Here is a 19,495-nt window from a genome sequence, read left to right on the forward strand (position 1 = left end):
ACTATCTCTTTCATTAAGTCCACAACTTACTCTCCCCGCTGGAGCTCGACAGTGACTCTCCCTACCGTTCATCTCTTACCGCGCACATCTGTCTCAACACACTGCCTCGCAACACTCACTCGTCCGCCGCACATACAACAGCTGGATGCTTCGCACACGCAGTCCGTCGCTCGCCAAGGGGGTCACTTCACTGCTCTCGGCCACACACGCCAGTCTCGCGCACACACACGCCGGTGTCGCCACCAGCCTCCGACACTCCCACCTTTGAATATATATATATATATATATATATATATATATATATATATATATATATATATAAAATATATATACTGTATAGAAGTCGCGAGTGGATAGGATTTACTCTACGTTTTTCAGGAGCGTATGATGAGCAGCTTGGGAACTTCGCCGCTGCAGTGCGCTGCCGTAACGCCCTGTATCGTCTTAGGTTGTTATTTACACGTTGGAGCGCAGCACTGTCGCCCGCTGTCATTCCCCCACACCTCCACCCAACATTCACTGCAGCTCAAGGTCGTTCAACGGGAGTTTGTGCGTCACAAAACTGTAGGAATGAGAGGTGGGGCAGAGGGTGGGTGGAGGATAACGCATGTTTGAGGGAGGGTGGGGAAGGGGTGTTTGAATAGTTCGACACTTGTCCGCTAGGGACCACCACAAGTCGATGCCCTAGAGATGGTGGCGATTGCGGCGGTGAATTAACCAACTACCTCAAACCGTATTAGAAAATTTAACCTGGGCTGGCGACTTCTATACAGTATATATATATATATATATATATATATATATATATATATATTCAAAGCTCCCACACTACTCGCCGCAGGTCGACCTCCGTCCTTCACACCGGCCAGGTCCCGCCCTGGAAAGGTCGCGTAGCCCTCAAAAGTGTCGCATCATAAGAATCTCCGACCCAACACTCGAAACTCCGAGAAGAACGTCGTCCTAGTTGTGCCGCTTCACGCGGACACGGCTCTAGGAACGTGCCGAACCTTCGAGAGCCGCAGAGAATTATCCGGGCTGAATGAAAAAAAAATGGTGGTGAAGAGGAAGAGGGTAGCGAGACGCCGCTGCTAATCGTATTAGGCGTGTATAGGTAATGGAGGGATGGGCTCTACCTGCATTGCTCCCCACCCGCAAGCAAGCGCGGCTAGCTGACCAGCTTCGTCACTTCGTTTTAACGAAAACAAATTATCAGAACAAAAACATGGGAAATTATTAAAACAAGATCGCGTTTTACGGTTCAAATATCCCTTCCTTATTAATTCTACAATGTTTGAAGAAAAAAAAATTGTGCCATAATATAAAATTTAAAAAAAACAAAACAAGTATTTCATTCTCACGCGATGTGCAGATAGACCTCTGACACCTTGTGCCTGCGCATGCAAGTGTGTGCACACGCGTAGAGTTGTTTTTTTGTTTTTTAATTGACGGCGCACAGCGCGCAACATACGAGCTAATGACGTGTCAGCTGATCCTGCCGGCGAGTGACAAAAGGAGTGGTTGTAGTCGCTGCGCAGTTTAACGAGCAGGCGAGTGTTGCAAGGGCCGCACAGAAATAGAAACGTCACATCGTACCCCGAACCTCGATGCATAAAATTAGGTATAATAACACGTTAAATTAAAGAGATGTTTGAACTGACTACCTTCAAGTTGGTGTCACACTAGCAAAGATGATGTTCAGGCACTACTGTTAAACTTTCAACTTTTTAAATTAGTTTTCCAGAACGATTGTGGAGCATATAGCGAAAAACATATTTTACGAATGAAACACAAACAGCAAGTGCAGTTAACAATCAGGTTGTAACCCTGGTAATGATCTAACCTTGGATCACCCTTGGTAAAAGGTGAGGATCTACTATTTGACCAGCGTGGTTCCCGTTAGTAATAGGTGTATTGTGTGTCAAGTAATAGTTATTGTTTCTCCAAAGTAGTACCAATGGTCTTCAATATAAAGAATGTTTTGTAAAATTACACATTAGGTCTTAGTGTATTTTTACTTTTTTTTTGTCGTTTTAATTGAAAAAAAAGTTTGTGTTTTTTTTACACATTACTTGTGCAAAATCACCACTACATCGTGTAATTTTACATCAAATGTAAAAATACACCGATTATATGTAAATACGTTGAAGGAATTTAGCCAGAAAATAATCCCAGCACAGACGAACACAGTGGGCTGACAACAAAGAGATGACGTCAGACCTTTTTGCAATGCATGGCTCCAAAACCAAAGTTAAGTGATTTTATAGTTATTCCACTGAACCAGCACCACTCAGTGCTCACTCAAGAGCCACTTCAGGTTTAAAATCACTCAAACAGGTCCATTACTCCCGGAGTCACAGCTCTCGCCGACTTCAATCCGACGCTCCCCACCAACGCCCATTACGTCATCACTGCAAGCGTTAACCTGGGTGAGTCGTGCCTTTGAATATATATACTGTATAGAAGTCGCGAGTGGATAGGATTTACTCTACGTTTTTCAGAAGCTTATGATGAGCAGCTTGGGAACTTCACCGCTGCAGTGCGCTGCCGTAACGCCCTGTATCGTCTTAGTTGTTATTTACACGTTAGAGCGCAGCGCTGTCGCCCGCTGTCATTCCCCGCTCCCCTCACCAATCATTCACTGCAGCTCAACGTCGTTCAACAGGAGGGGGAAGGGGTGTTTGAAGAGTTCGAGACTTGTCCGCTAGGGACCACCACAAGTCGATGCCCTAGAGATGGTGGCGATTGCGGCGGTGAATTAACCAACTACCTCAAAACCGTATTAGAAATTTTAACCTGGGCTGGCGACTTCTATACAGTATATATATTCAAAGTTCGTGCGTAACTACCACGAGCAAAGTCCGCTCTACTAATATATATTTACTTCAACACTGCAGCTTTTGTACTTAACGAGTTTTAAGCTGTGTCAGAAAAGTGACACCCGGCCCGAAATTAAAGACACGGTCGGAAAATCGTGTCAAAAAATCGAGTTTAATGATTCATTAAAAGTCTAATTATACGTATTAAAATAATCGTACTGTCAAAGTAATACGGCCACATGTCAAAAGTATAGAAACTTTTAACACAATTAAACAAGAGGCTATATTATTGCAATAACATTGTTAAATTTCAGACTTGCGTCCATCGCAACATCGTGTTTTGACCGTTAGGTATTTTTCAAAATTCAGGTATGGCCTTATTACATTGGTAAGATTGGCAGATGTTTCCATTGGCGATCTTTACTCAATTTCACATTTTTTGAGATATGGCTCTATCAGGTGCGTAGCCAGGGGGGAAGTTTAGGGGTTCAAACCCCCCCCCCCTTAGCACCAAATCTTTAATTAATTTCTTATTCATCACTCAAACAAATTTCATATTAAAATTATTAAAAAATTTACCATTACAATATTTAAATTTAAGAACCTAAAACTGCTAAAATAGCACTATTTTACCAAAAATTTACTTAAAATCCAAATTTTCCCGGGGGAGGACCCCCGGACTCCCCGCGTTAATACGGGGGGGGGGGCATGCTTCTTAACACCCCCCTATACACAAATCTTGGCTACGCCACTGGGCTTTATTACTTTGACAGTGCGATATATGCTTCGACCACCATCAGTAGCGGATCCAGAAGGGGGGGGGGGGCCTTAGGGGCTCAAGGCACCCTCCCCCCCCCAAAAGCATCTGGGTCCACTATTGTTTTAGTGTTTGCCTTGATAAAGCATAGCCTCAGCTGGGTCAAGCCCCTCCCAAACCAAAATCCTGGATCCCCCACTGACCACCACGCAGGCCTTCTTGCATTTGGCAGCACCGACGTGTGGAAGTACGGGACGGACGGACGGACGGACGGACGGACGTGTGTACTCACTGGCTCGCGGCGTGGCAGCGGCGGGCAGTCCGGGCTTGGGCGCCACGGAGCAGGGGCGGCTGATCTTGGCCGGCGGCCTGAGGCCCGACTGCTTGGCCGCCGCCGCCGGCTGCTGCTGCTGTCCGCTGCCCGAGCTCATGGCGGCGCCTGCCACAACACACGCCGCCACCTCTCAGCCCTGACATTCCCCTCTGCCGCTTGGCAACAACTGCACTGCATTACATTTCACAGTCACGGAAACTTGATTTCATTGAGAAAAAAAGTCGGTTTACGGACGATAGTTTAACGTGACAACGTCATAACAAAACATTGATGAAATGATTGCATACTTTTATGAATAAAATTGAATATTTTTTATTGAATTATCACTACTTTGTATGGATACAAAGAAGGAGTGAAATGAAATATACAATTTAATTGATAAATTTACTTTTATTTGCACTCATTAATTCAAATATGGTTATTACTTTAACGAAGAGATTATTTTAACTATAACTTTTATACATGTTTGCTATTTAACTTCTTCCAATCTGTGTTATTCTGTTAAGGATAGGACGATGATAGGAAATAGTAGGAAACGAATGGGAGTGTTTCAAGGATGATGTGAAGGAAAATAGCTTACCCAACACCAAGATGCAGTCAAAAATAATATATTTGCGCCACGGACTCTGCAGCAATGCTAGGAGAAACGGTTAGCAAAGAGCAATGAAAATGTTACAATGAAATGCATGAAAACAGAATTACGCCACGGACTCGGTCGCAATGCTAGGAGGTTCAGGTTAGCAAAGAGCAATATAAAATGAGCGTAACGGGACACAGCGAAACGGGACTATGTGCGTAACGGGACACTTTTTCGTGCATGCAGCAGGCGTTCATCGATTTATTAGACGTAACGTCAAAAAAAACCGCGCATGTAACTCAGTACACGTGATACAAGTGAAACTTCTTTGGCAATTCAAACCTCGATTCGTTAGTATATCGTAAGGGGTAAATTTCTGTTGAAATACTTTGTAAAGAAAAACTGCGCGTGATACTGTTTCTTCGAACAATTCCGCCATTTGGAACACGCCGAATATCAGAACCAAATATTAGATTCGTAACAGGTAGCGCTATCTATGCGGGAAATGCAGGAACTATCTCAACAGCGCTTTCTACGCTGCTGGTTGAACAAGGAAAACGCGAGTGCGCTGGTAGCAATTATAAAATGACAGGCATTCACAGCTACCTGTATAAGTTACCTATATATATATATATATATATATATATATATATATATATATATATATATATATATATATATATATATATGTTCTGAAACAAGCGTTTGTCTATCTCTCTCGGTTTTTTTTTTTTTTTTTTTTTTTGCGGGGGACGTATCATTGCACAATAAGGAGAACGTAAACGATCCCAGAAATGTATAGCATAGTGCTATCTTTAATAGTCTTTTGGAAAAGTGCCCGTTCTCTGTCCGTTTCGCGTCAGAAACATTTCACAACAATGTTTCACGAAAACGTTGCATTACAATTCGGCCTTAAAATTTTACTCCAATCACGCACAAATAAACTTCATTTCAAAAACACTGCGTTAAGTTTTAGTGACGCCAGGTTACACCGGGTTACAGAACATCACTGCACTAACGGGAATAAAAAAATTTGACCATACTAGGAAACAGGAATCACTGTCCTGAAATAAAAACCGATGGTAACGGTAAATTCTCGAGCGGACTATGCGTAGAAAAAACAAACCTCAGGAGCGCTGTAACGCGAGCTAACGGCCAAGGCCGAGCAAAAAAAAAAAAAACTGAACGCGAGCTTGTCGATTGGTGTCCGGTGTCTCAGCGCTGGACGACAGTGAGCGGCAGTAATCAACAGTCCTCTGGCCGACATCACGTACAAAATCATACAGGAACGAGCGACCAGTTCCGTTTCCTCACCTAGGTGTAGGTATTTAGGAAGGGGCCGGTTCAGTGAGGGGCCTAGGTGCGTCTCAGGCCGAAGCCTACACGCCTAGTCATGCCGGGGATTAGCCATGCAGGGAGAGGGTCGCAAGCATCGTGTACTTTGTGCGGGGGTTGGCCAGCCATGGAAGCGAATGAAGCCATGACTAAAAGACCTGGGGGGTGGTCCGTGTCCTTACCCTCATGTGAATGACGTCACACTGTAGCACGGAAAACTGCCCTGTCTACATTTGCTGTGTCCAATGTCCAAATGCGCTGGTTGCTAACGTAGTCACCAGAGCGTAGTAAATATATAGCGACAAAATAAATGTTTTGATTGTTTTTTGTTTATTATCATACATTGTAAATAAGAAATAAGCATATGTTTTGAATATTCATTTACTTTCAAATGCTGTGAGCATTCAATAACTTTTAGTTATTCGTTAAAGGCAAAAGTAAATACTAACAAATTAATTCTAATCACACTGCCACAAAAATTATTTGTGTGTTCTGCCTTTGGAAAGCGCAGGTCACGAACGGACAGCACTAATTAATATTTTTGTCTCCGTCTTCTTGGCCACCTGTTCCTACCACAGTAAATTTACTGTTTACCTTTATGTAAAGGGGTGCCGGTAACAGAAACTATATTGAGTGTTCTTCTAAGCTACCAAAGGAAACAGAGTGGGACAAAAAGTTTGTTGACCGACGTATTCGGAACAGGGAGATTCGGAATATTGCTCATGACCCATCAGCGATCAGTGTCCGTCGGGACACAATTTAGGACATTGCAGTTGTATATGCACCTTAACTTCCGTATGAATCTGTGTAAGTTGACTCCAGGTAATAACATAGACACACGGTCGACACACACGAGATGCAATGGGCATGCATTAATATCGTACTACAATACAGGAGACAGGGGGATGCACGAAGAGTTGGTCAGAGTAGGAAAAACTCTAAAATGCGGGGGGAAATTGAACAATGCTCAGGAATATATTCGGTTCGGGTGCGATGACGCGCAACAGCGCTCCATCGTGAGCGATTGCCTGGCGCCAGTGTGGCCAACCTCTAAACTATTGTCGGTTAAATATATATTTTTTTTGTCGCTAGAGAGCGCTGGAGATCACTTTATCGCAGTATGGCTTACCTGTAAGGCCAGGTTTGTAAACTACGCGAGAAACAGTTCGACAATTTCAAATAACTGTTTATAAACGACGCAAAACGCAAGCACTCGACAAATACATACTTCGATTAAATTAGGCTAGGAAAAAAAAAGACAATGTGTGACTCCCCATTGAACCACCGAAGACCTCCGGTCGAGACACTACCCCTCACCAGTAGCGTAGCCAGGATTTGTGTATGGGGGAGGGGGGGGGGTAAGAAGCATGGTCCCCCCTCCCTAATAAAGCGGGGGGTGGGGGTCCACCCCCGGAAAAATTTGGATTTTAAGGTGTAAAATAGTGCTATTTGAGCAGTTTTCGGTACTTAACTTTAAATACTGTAATGGTAAAAATATTATTAATTTTTTAATAAAAAAATTGTTTGAGTGATGAAGTAAGAAATTAATTAAAGATATTTTAATCAATCCAAGTGCCTTGTCCACGTCCACTCAAAATCATAAATCATGCTCGAAGCTCAACAATACAAAAAAAAAAGGAATAAAAATGATTGGGTTTCGGCAGAACTGGCCTATTCCTGGAAACAATTAGCTTTAGCTTGAAGAGTTACCCAGTCACCACCTGCTTATAATTATAGGTGTAAGATATTTGTAAACTTGGGACCCGTCACGGCGTCACAACCTTATAACTTCTGCTCGTAACAGGGGTAGGGGAAGGGAAGGAGAATCGGTAGGGCTCGCTTACTCTTCCCCTCCAGTGCAGTGGCCGGTGATAGCAGTAAGACACCCAGGCTTTTAGCTAACCTGCTTTCAGATAAGAAAAAAAAAAATTGTAACTGGGGAGATGGGGGGTAGAATCCCTAACCCCCACCCCTGGCTACGCCCCTGCCCCTCACAGCCTCACAGCCGGCGGGGCGGAATGAAGGAGGGAGGGGTCGCGCTCCAGTTGCGCGGGGCTGGACGTATCTAGGCGCCCCATCTCGGCGACGCCACGCGGCATGCTCCGCCGGGCCGTCGCGCGACGGACGACGAAGACGAAGACCTCGCACAGAAGGCGCGCCATCATACCACCCTTCCCCATTCAGTAACATTCGTTTCTTAAACGCTTCAAGTTTCTCAGCTGTTGATGCAGGAATTACTATTCTGTAGTGGCTGTAGTGCCGGCCACAAGAGGGGATGGGGTAATAATGGAGACATTCTCATTCCCCCCTCCTCCCTGAAGTTATGAAAAAATATGCGAGATGTCGATGACGGCAATACGTTATTTTGGGTGATGCAAGGTGGCTGTTACAGCTTGCTGACATTATTATTTTTTTTAATATACGAATCATAATATTAGTTCATTAAAAATTCCCGTATCCGCCACTGCTAAGCTGAGATAGTATTTGCTGTCCTTCATCAAGAACGAATTTTAATGTCAGCAGGCACAGAGAAAGTACAGTTTACAAGCATGTAGCAATGAATTTCTGGGACCAACATCTACGGCGCAAGGTAAAAAAAAGTTCATAAATTTTTAATTGTTAATATGAGGTAATAAGAATGGTAGAGATTTCCATGTTCCTTTTTTAAAGGAAAAAGTTAAATCATAGAAAAGTTGTACGGTATATTTACCAAACAATATAGATTTTAGGAAAACTAAAAAAAATATTACATTGTGCCCACGTTCACTTGACCTATCAGCATACAGAATAATTTGCAAAAAAGTAAAAGAACAATTTTTTTCATAATGTGTGACTGACTGTATAAGATCAGGAGACACTTAAATTTTTTTATGTTTATACATTAAAAACACCGTTAATGACATAAAAAAACGTGTAACTAACCTCAATTGAGAATTAAAGTGGGTTTACGATTGAAAAACTTGTGTTGGGGACCCTGTGGAGGTCGGCAGACGACTGCCTCTTGTCTCCTGTACTTACTGCATGTCCTTGCATCCCGCATGACTGTGCCCAGGGTTTTCCCTGTGTCCATGCAGGTTTTACCTGAGCCAGACTTGACTAGTCATAGTCTAAAGTTACGAGTGAGGGGAGTTAGTCGTGGCATCAATCGCTGCCATGGCTGGCTGATCCTAGCATGACTAGGCGTATAGGCTTCGGCCTGAAACGTACGTAGGTCTCTCCCTAACCCGAACACCTGCCAAATACACTTAGTTTTTAGATAGGTTAGGCAAAAAAAATAGATTAGGCACACACAGAAGAGAATCACGATGCCAACACTACGTTGACGCGAGAGAGAAAGAGAGAGAGAGAAATATAAAGAGCAAGAGTAAAATAAGGATCAGGAAAGGATGGAAGTTTTGGAAAGCTAAATATTATAATGTTATGTTATTTTTTTCTATAATAGTCAGTAATTTTTCAGTCTGAATGTCTGCTCTTGTGTAGTGATAGTTGTCTTTAATGTCTATTTCTTGTAGTAGGGGAGACCGGGGCTGGTTGTAACAGTTTTTGAATTTAATTTTTTTTTGTGTTAATGTATAATACCTAAGAAAAATATTTACTGGGCAAATTATGAAAGAGCCCTTCTTCTTCCATCTCAGGTATTTTGGAAACAATCCTTCTGCTATTTTTTGCTGCACAAGGGGAAAACCGCTTAAGAGAAAAGTGTTACAACCAGCCCCGCTCTGGGGCTGGTTGTAACAGACCCTGGGGTTGGTTGTAACAGTTTTTAAAAGTGTTTAAAAATTGAAATCCAGGAATTATTTACAATTTATTGCGAATCATACAGGAAATATTAAACATATACTTGTTTTCACATATTTGGCAGAACGAAAAAGTCTTACGAATGCATAGTAGGTACCTAATGCTTACTCGAATATTCCATCTGATTGACAGTTGTGACAAACATACTTTTTCGATTTTTTCGCACAAGAAAAGTGTGACCACAATTGGCAGTCCAAACAACGAACCCACTCCTCACCAGGCTTGCTTGAAGAAAATGGTTCTAAACACACTAAACAAAAACATTCACTGTCGTCCACTGATGAGCTGCTGTCACTTTGTAATGAATTTAATTGTTTTGGAGGAAGTTTTGGCTTAGCTTTAACACGTCTGCACATTTGTGGTAATTTCTTCTTTCCTTTCAGGAAGACCCGATTTCTTCATTTCTCATATTCTTACTCCAGCGCATTCTTTTCCGGAGTGTCTGTCGAAATGGCATTTTTCCTTGTTTTTCTGTCACCATTTGTTTTCCTCGGTGCGGATTTTGGAAGTGGCTGGACTGCTTCCGGGGAAAACAATTCTGGCTCGAGTGAATTATTAGGACATGCTTGAGTTTGATAATCTGGAGATTCCCTTGCCATATCATGTGAACAACTTGGTGCTACGTCTGGATTTGGTCTGTCCGTCACAAACGAAGGAGAAAAATCTGTATAATTAAATATGTCTCTGTTGTAAGGAAAAATTCCAGATTTCTCAAATCCTTGTTGGATGTTTATCGGAGTTGTAGCTAGCGGGAAAGCTATTTTTAAGATCGATGGAATATCATAGATTGTCATCGGCTTAACTGTTTCCTCTGGGGTTTTGTTGTTCCTTAACCATGCATCCATTGCTGTATTTATCTGTCTCTTGAGTGGTGAAAAGACACTTTGATCAAGTGGCTGAAGCCTATGAGTGCAATGAGGTGGGAATGATAACATAACTATGCCATTTTGTTTTGCAAAATCTAGACAGACGGGAGATATGTGTGACTGATAATTGTCTAAAAGAGGAGGACTGGTGTCTCTAAGCTGGGACGAACACAAGCGACAAAATGCTTAAGAAAAATCAAAAACTCGGCTTTGGTTGTCCATCCAGACATATTTGCAGCACCTATACACCCTGTTGGACCATCTTTGATGAAGTGATCGTAAAACCTGACTCTAGGAAAGATGAACATTGGAGGAATATAATTGCCTGAAGCATTCACTGCCACAGTTAAGGTAACCAACTGTCCTCGTTCAGCTGATGTCAGCGCTCCAAATTTCAGTTTCAGTGGGAAGCAAAATCGACACGTGTAGCTGTCAAGGTGATAACAAGCAAGAGGTAATAAATCCTGCTCGAAATAGTATCTGTAGAGTGTAGCAGTAGGTTTTTTGTTTTAACTGTCAAGATTTTAAGGGCGGGGCAGGTTGTAACAGTCGACGGGGTTGGTTGTGACAACTTATTTGAGTTGTTACAACCTGCCCCAAATGACACTACTAGAGAATTCATACATTTTGACAAAGTAGTAATTATATAATTTAAATGCCAATAACATATATGCAAAGCCAGTGTTTAGAATATGTATGTACTCCTAAGAGAGTTTTTAAACAATGTAAACACAAACTACAATAATTATGAATATTAAACGGGAAATATTTACTCAAGTTGTCGAAAAACAGTCTTTCTCTTCTTGTTTCTAACGAGCGTGTCTGACCGGCGATATGTTGCCATTCAAACTGAGAGCAACTACAGGCGCTCCCGTGACTAAGAGGAGAAGACTCTCTGGTGACTGGTTGTGGAAATAACTGTCGTGTTACAACCTGCCCCTGTTACAACCAGCCCCGGTCTCCCCTATGATGGAGTTTGTATATGATTTTGCCCTGTGTTATGCACCTGTTAAGAAACATAAAGAGTTTTTTTTATGGGTACTAATAAAGTTAATATTTTCCAGGTTGCACTTCTTGCACTTTCCTGCACCTGTTGTTCTAACGAATGCAAGTTATTTTTTGGTGGCCATATTAGTTTCACAGAAAATACTTTAAGCTCTATACAAACGTGAAAATTATCCCTAAAATTATATATTTAAATGAGTTTGAATTTTTTCTTGGCTAAGTCTTTTCCATTTATTAATGTTTTGATACAGGCTGGTGACATATTTATTGTACTTGTTCTATAAAATATACGTTTATTTGTATATAATTAATAAACTTATGCAACAGATTTTTTTGCGAAGAGATAAATAATATATGCAAATTATAAATTACAAAAGAAATTTGAAAAAAAAAAAATTCAAAAAACATATCTTGATGTTCTGCAACCCTTTAAAGATTTTGGACTTACGTTATTTTCCTTCTGTTTTTGGTACTAACCAGCAGCTTAGGCCACTTTTGGGCAGGCAAGTTTATCTTGTGGGTGTAAAATCTTGGCAAATATAGTGTAAACATAATCATACGGAAACAATTCAACCTGCATTGAACTGCTTTAAAACTCGTTATTTCACCTCATTTACGCACTTACGCGCCAGAAAAGGTGTCAACAAACATCCAAAGTAAAAAAAAAAACTGGTCAATAACTTAAATATCTCATACTTTGGCTCAGATTACGCCATCTTCAGAATAGAACTGTTTGTATATACGCTGTGCACGCGCGGAAGCCTATTCTCTCGCTGTATCCATATATATACCAAACGTATTGGTGTGCCAAATGAAACTTTATGATAGTGAAACTAACCTTCGAATATATTTGGTAAACTAAAATATCACAGTAAAAAAAATCCCAGGTTTCAAATGATCTAAAAATTATTTCATGTTGGGTAGTAACTTGACGAAGACTATATTAAATCCATTAGTAATGAAACATCACATATATTTTACGCATTCCAACATGTTATAACATGCCCTATTTATTGACTTTCAATGCGTTTATCGTATTTCAAAGGCATTACAATACCACTTTCATGTGCTTCAGTGATTTAGTATCGCTAAATAGTCACAAAGTAGAACGAAATTCAGTTTCGTTTCAATGTCCCAATGTCTTATTTCCTAACAGCCTAGCTCGATAATCATTTTTCGCTAATTTCTTACTCCCTGAGCTAAACACATTCAGAGTCAGCGTTACAAACATTCCATGTTGTGTCTTCATTAATTTCTTGTTCGTTATAAAATCAATTTTTCTTCTTACCATTGTAGGTACATAATTTTTATTTTCAGTAAGTGGGGTTTTTTTTTGTACTAAATTCCCCTGCGTTTTACAGCTTCCCAATAATAGACATAAGGCATGGTCACGGACTGGACTGCAAATAATATCGCGGGTGCGCGGGAAAAAGGGGATATGTCAAAATTACTTAAATTAAGATATTAAACATTTATAGTTCTTCCAAGTATGCAAGATCGGTAATTAATCATTCCAAAAGTTCAGTGCCATAGAATAACACACAAGGGTGCTAGACTTAACCCATTTGGACCAATTTGTAGAGCTTTTTCTTTATTTCATACCATAAAAAACCCATTTGCCAATATTTGACTTATCCCCTTATTCCCGCGCACCCGCGATATAATCCAACACAGTGGAAGAAACAGTAAGGTTTGGTACTCTGTACTGTGTGTATTATGTCGTGCCTTTAATACCCAATGTAACAAAAAATATTGTGCCAATGATAAATAAAGAGATATTCAAACCAAACCTATTTCGTGTGTGTCAAGTTGGGGAACTATTACAGCGACAACGAAGGGAAGATCCCATGCCACAGAGCGTCCACTCTGCGTGTGTGCTTTATTCGCCGTAAGAGAGCTCTGTGACTTGGGCATGCGAACCCCGGTAGCTGGGGCAATTACGCTTCGCCGCGGGAGCCAAACACGCCACAACCACGGCGTTCACCACGCGCCGGTTACGCAACAGGTCTGGTCTGCTGTCTGCGACTGCCTCTTCTTCCTCTCTGGTTCATCCGTCCGACAACAACCTCTATGCTCCGCAGTGCCGCAGGGCCGCCAACACAATACACCAACTTTGCGCCGAGTGTTCTCGTAATTTTTTCTCGTTGCAATTCTGTACTCGCAAATAAAATTGAGCTAGCTAATAATTTAAAAAAAAAATTGTGCGTGGAGTCCCTCCGCGCGGAAGAAGTGAAACTTCACTGTTTACTTCGCTGCATAGCAAGAATACCACGCGCATGTGCTTGGGATCTACCGACTCACTCTCTTTCTCTCTCCTACTTTCTACCTTTGTGTATCTTTCTTTCTCTCTCCCTCTTGCGTTGGAATATTGGACGCTACTCGTTGCTAACGCTCGCGCTGGCCTGTAACAGGTATACTACGCGCATGCGTTCGAGTGCCACGCATTCACTCTCGCTCAGTCTCTTTCTATTCCCCCTCCCCAGGAGCGTTAAACGTTTAACGCAACCTTGTTGGAAGTCGCATTAGAAGTTTAACTTCAATAACAAAGTATATATATTATACACTTTATAATTGCATATGCTGAAATTTTTAAACCTTTCCATAGCGCAATTCTGCTTTATGAAGGCCCCAATAAGTTCATATCTATCTGTATGTTGTTCTTCACTTTGTCCTTCAAAATTGTCTATGTTACGTTCTCATTATTAGAATTATTTGATTATGACGATGTATAGAAATCATGTAGTTCAAAAAAATATATTAATAATTAAGTTAAAAAAATAAACAAAATACACACAGTGCTGTCACATATCCTGTGTGAAGTAGACGGTTCTTGTTTGCAGGGCAGGAAAGCAGAGGATTTTCTCACAAATATTATTTACACTATTATAAAACTGTAACAGAAGTGTGTCTGCTTGTTTATTTATTTGTTCGAGCATCACACAAAAACTATTGGATCGTTTTTGATGAAACTTTGTGTGGTTAAAAGCTTATGATTATACTTAGGGACTTGTATTTATGACGGGGGGGCCGCTTGAAAGATATGAAATAATAGGAGGAAAATAATATGGGAACAAACATGGCGTCAAAGATTTTAACATTTGGTAGATTCTCTAAAACATTACGGACGAGGCGCTAGCTTTTAAGTATTTTTCAAACTAAAAGTTGCAGTCCAAGAGACACCTTAAAACAAAATTAACCTGAAACATTTTAAAATGTATAATTTAACACTACGTATATGTATAGTTTTTTGGCTTAAACGACACTGTAAATACTTCCTACAAACAAATCTTAAACTTGATGGCTAATATATAATTATATGTTATATAAATATATAATATAAAATTTTATGTAATCATATAATTTTTATTACCATTAGAAAAAATTGTGTACATACTTGGAATATAATAATTATGAGGGCACATATGTAAGTCTCTACACTCGTCGACAGCCATTACTGCCACACCGTCGTGGTATATTGTGTATTACAACTAACCTGAGTACTTTTAAATTCTTTCTTAAGGTTTTATTTCACTTAGTAAAATGTTAAAATATTGAATTACCAGGCGTAATATTTTGACTGATATGTGATGCGTTGTGGATCGACTAAAAGTTATAAGTTATTTCTGACTACTCTTTTTTATACGTCCATATCACCGTATTATTTGTGTAGAAAATTCATGCACGGATGCAGCAGCGCCCAACGAATTAGGCTGGGTTCACAATTAAAAAAATTAAGCGAGTGCATAGCAAGCCATGCACACGACCTGTGCACACGACTTGTGCGAACTGCGAAATCGTTTCACAATTGAATTCTTACTGTTAATTTCAGCCAATGAAATTTCGCGAACTATGCGACATCTGTTAGCAGTGTTAGTAAATAAACATATTAATTTTCAAAATAACGATACTACTATTATTATCTCGAAATTTTCTTACCACAATATGGTTAATAAATATAAACATATTTCTAGTCCCGCCAAAAAAGCACCCTGCTCTTCTCTCATTGGCTGTTGTGCCATGCGTACGCGACCGAAATAAAATATATTCATTTTACTCCTATGCGCACGACCTCGCTCCCATGCACACGACCAACTTTCTGCTATTGTGAATCGCTAGGTTAGGAAACATGGCGTTCATATCCTATGCACACGACCTACTGTTACTGTTACTGTTATTTTTTCAATTGTGAACCCAGCCTTAGACTATAGCCATCGCGGTAGCCGAACACGTGATACTGTAAACATTGGAAAAGCGGATACGCAAGATAGTAAAGAAGGTCGTCCAATAACTGAAGAAAAAAGCACCAAGAGAAATAAAGTTGAACAGAAAGCCCTGCATTTGTGGAATGGCCAAGAAAATAAAATTTAGACGTGTTGATCATGCGCTAGGAGTCGATAAACCATGTATGTACAGAACCAAACGAGTCTGTGAGCAACTTTACAGGAAAGTAAAACAACAATGATACTGTTTTTTTTCATCAGCCTCTATTTGCATGATGCTGACAAGAATGAAAACCTCGTTTCTTAAATCTATACAGTATGAGTCTGTATTCTACCCAAATAAAACAAACAAAAAAAAATTGGTTGTCTGTAAAGTCGGTTTACGGACGATAGTTTAACGTGACAACGTCATAACAAAACATTGATGAAATGATTGATCCAGAAGAAAAGGAAATATCATATTCGGCCCGAGACTGAGCCGTAATAGGTTTTTGCAACCAAACCATTTAGGCATTAAAAATATTATATTCTTTGAGGAAGAATTTTTTTTTAATTTTTCTATCTCTTGTATGATAAAATCTACCTCTGCATACTTTTATGAATAAAATTGAATCATTTTTATTGAATTATCACTATTTTGTATGGATACAAAGGAGTGAAATGAAATGTGCAATTGAATTAATACATTTACTTTTATTTGCATTCATTAATTCAAATATATTTATTACTTTTGAAATGTTGCGTGCGCCGTATTTATTTTTACAAGTAAAAAAAAATTTCGCAGCTGTCGGGTTTCGAACCGACAACCTTAGGTATAAAAGTTAGCTACGCTAACCGCATGCCCACGAGGCCATACTTAAATAATGAAGTTTCAGATGTTATATATAAATATTTATAAAGAATTTTGTTCCCGGTAGGGGAATAATATTATTTCGTTTTTATAACACGACTTTATAACAAATACGCATCCCAAATACACCAAACTTATTTATAATGTGTTACAATATTTTTTTTAACATTGTGCAAAAGATCCTGGGTGTAATTTGAATTATTATGTGTAGGCCTAACTGTAAAACACCATTGTTGGTTCAAAACGTATTTGAATTTTCAACATTACTTTTAAATAACCGTACCGATTGTGCTGAAAATCGGTGGACGATCGTTAAATTACATAATATTAATAATTCAAACGACGAAAATATGATTGAAAAGTCAAATCGATGGTTGTTCCAATCGAGTGGAAGAGAGATGCCACGAATGCGTACAATGAGCATGAAGAGAGATGCCACGCATGCGTACAATGAGCAAACAGGACACATCCGTAGTGGGACACTTTTGTGCGTGCAGCCGGCGTTCATCGATTTATTAGACGTTGTCACGTCAAAAGTTAAAACGTAAATGCGACATAGTCTAAAGTGCTTCTCCAAGGCTGGTATACGGTATACGTCTTTGAAGTTGGAGCTAAACAACAGTTTTATTGTAAATAACAGAGAAAGAATTTGGGATGGATCACTGAGTACCTGAATTATGTTTACACTGAGTACCTGAATTATGTTTAATTGCATGTATTCAACTGAAATAAATGGGGGTGACAACCTTCATTTTTACACACCTCTGTGACATTCTTGTACTTGAGCTCTTGCAACTCTCACTATATGCTTAAGGGGTCTGACTACATGGGTACACACGCGATGTGCAGAGCTTCAGAACAAACCACTGCTCGAGATACCCGAGTGATGTCTGTTTACGAAAAGGACTTAATGTGCCGGGGGCTTATTGCTGGTTCTTGTTTTGTATTTCGTTTTAAAACTTATTTTTAAAATAGGAACAGGGCTAAAACGCTTGTTAAAAAAAAATCAGACATGAAACGCCCACTAAAGTTTCCTGAAAGCATTCAAGGGCCTTGTGTTACACCTTTACCTTCATTTCTCCGCAGTCTGATGTTATGGGTACCGCTCAACTTTCATAATTGTCATATGCACGACGAGAAGACTGCACGCCTGTTCAGAGCCTTGCGCTTAGAGGAGATACCGCGCTAGAAACACGATCGAGCGTCGCACTTATCATCCCGCCTAACACAGATACATCCCTGAGCGAGTTGCGATGTTATGGTTCAATAGAAACGGATCTTTAAAGACAAAATCTGCAGTAAAATAAATACTGCCAATTTTGTACTTGCACTGGTTTGGCTCTGGTGTATGAATTGGCGACAGTGTTAGTCAGGAACGCGTCCAAGAAAACACGCTCGAAGGAGATGACCAAGTGGAAAGCTCTCGCGAGCGGGCGAGTGGCGAAGTGCCAAGTCGGCGAGCGCCAAGTCAGGGTCAGAGATCAACCAGCAAGTCATGGGTCAGGATCGAACCTACGCACAGTGACACGGCAGCCCACAGCGTCTGGGCTACTGCGCGGATACCTACCACGTGTGTGGCCGCCGCGCGCGGTCTCCTCAACACACCGGCGGGGACGGCGTGCAGCTGAAACCGAAATACCGACATTCAGGCCGGTATTCCAAGGGTTTAGGTGTTGAATATGCTACGCCTGTGTGCCCTAGCAGTATTCCTAGTGCAGATACAACAGTGCCTGTTCCCTTATTTTTAGGAACCGGATTTTGGTGTCCTGCCCGTTGCCGATATGTTGCCCAAATTCCGCGCATGAGCAAGGCTCAATGGTGGACCCGCGTCTGACGCCATTAACTCGTATATAGTCATTTATGTGATCATCGGGGACATACCAAGCGTGTCGTCGACGTGCCAAATGGTAGCAAAACTATCCTGGAATTCATTTTTTTTACACTTTAATGGTCATAAAAAGAAATAACTTAAAAAGTACTTGGAAAAATTAGATGCTATCTCTAGTATTAATAATCGTATCGATGGTTCCGAAACGCCAGCTACAATGCGATGAAACCAGTTTCAAGCCTCGCGCAGGGTACCTGTTAAGAGATTCTTGAAAGCACTCAAGGGACTTGCATTACACCTGTCTCTTAATTCCCCCCCCCCCCCCAATATGTTACAGTTATCGCTCAAATCTCTCAGTTTGACCTACGCACGACCAGAAGACTGCATGCCAGTTCATGACCTCGCACTCAAGAGGAGACACCGCGCCACATTCACCAGCGGAGCGTCGCGCTTATCATCTCGCCTCACCAACATCAACGCATATCCGTCCGCCTAGTCCGGGGGTGAGATGGTGAAATGCGACGCTAGCGCGGTATCTGCTCTAAGCGCAAGGCTCTGAACTAAACGCGCCGTCTTCTCGTCACGCATAGGTGAGCGGTAACCACAGCATGAAGGTTAAGTTGTACTGCATGTACCTTGAGTGCTTTCAAGGATCTCCACCGGGTGTTTCCATTGAAAAACATTATCCTGAAACAGGCGTTACACCAATTTTGTACTCTTCTAAAAAACAGTTCAAAACCGAAATACGCGAACAGAACTCGGGGTATTCTTGAATGGTTTTCCGTAAACAGACAACCACTCTTGACGTCTCCCGGGTTTCTTCTGAGGCTCTGCACACGGCGTGTGCGTTCAGGTGGGTGGGTGGCAGACGAGGGTGACGTAGCGAGCCGCACTATTTTCCGCCGCGCCGCCCCGAGGCCGGGACCCCGTTCGCGCGGCCCGCCACGAAGAGGCGCTGCCAATTATTTTCGCGCAAACCGCGCGGCTATTTCCGTCCCCGTCCCGTCCCGGCCCTTGCGCCAGCGACCCGCGTTCGGGATCTCTACCAGTCAGGGCGGGTACTCGGAGGTTTTCGGGGGCAGGAGCGTAGCCAGGGGGGGGGGGGGGGT

General features: G+C 41.3%; 1 protein-coding gene across 9 annotated transcripts in view; it reads right to left on the reverse strand.

Annotated features, from left to right (window-relative positions):
- LOC134532929 (CAP-Gly domain-containing linker protein 2) overlaps window positions 1-19,495 on the reverse strand; it is a 129,140-nt gene that overhangs the window by 89,936 nt on the left and 19,709 nt on the right. For all 9 annotated transcript variants that reach the window (XM_063369999.1, XM_063369996.1, XM_063369997.1 and 6 more), the window contains exon 2: window positions 3,866-4,012. In XM_063369999.1, coding sequence (XP_063226069.1) covers window positions 3,866-4,004 — 139 coding nt within the window. In that variant the 5' untranslated portion in view covers window positions 4,005-4,012. The remainder of the gene's footprint in view (window positions 1-3,865; window positions 4,013-19,495) is intronic.

Source organism: Bacillus rossius, chromosome 6 (assembly GCF_032445375.1).
Source record: "Bacillus rossius redtenbacheri isolate Brsri chromosome 6, Brsri_v3, whole genome shotgun sequence".
NCBI lineage: Eukaryota > Metazoa > Arthropoda > Insecta > Phasmatodea > Bacillidae > Bacillus > Bacillus rossius.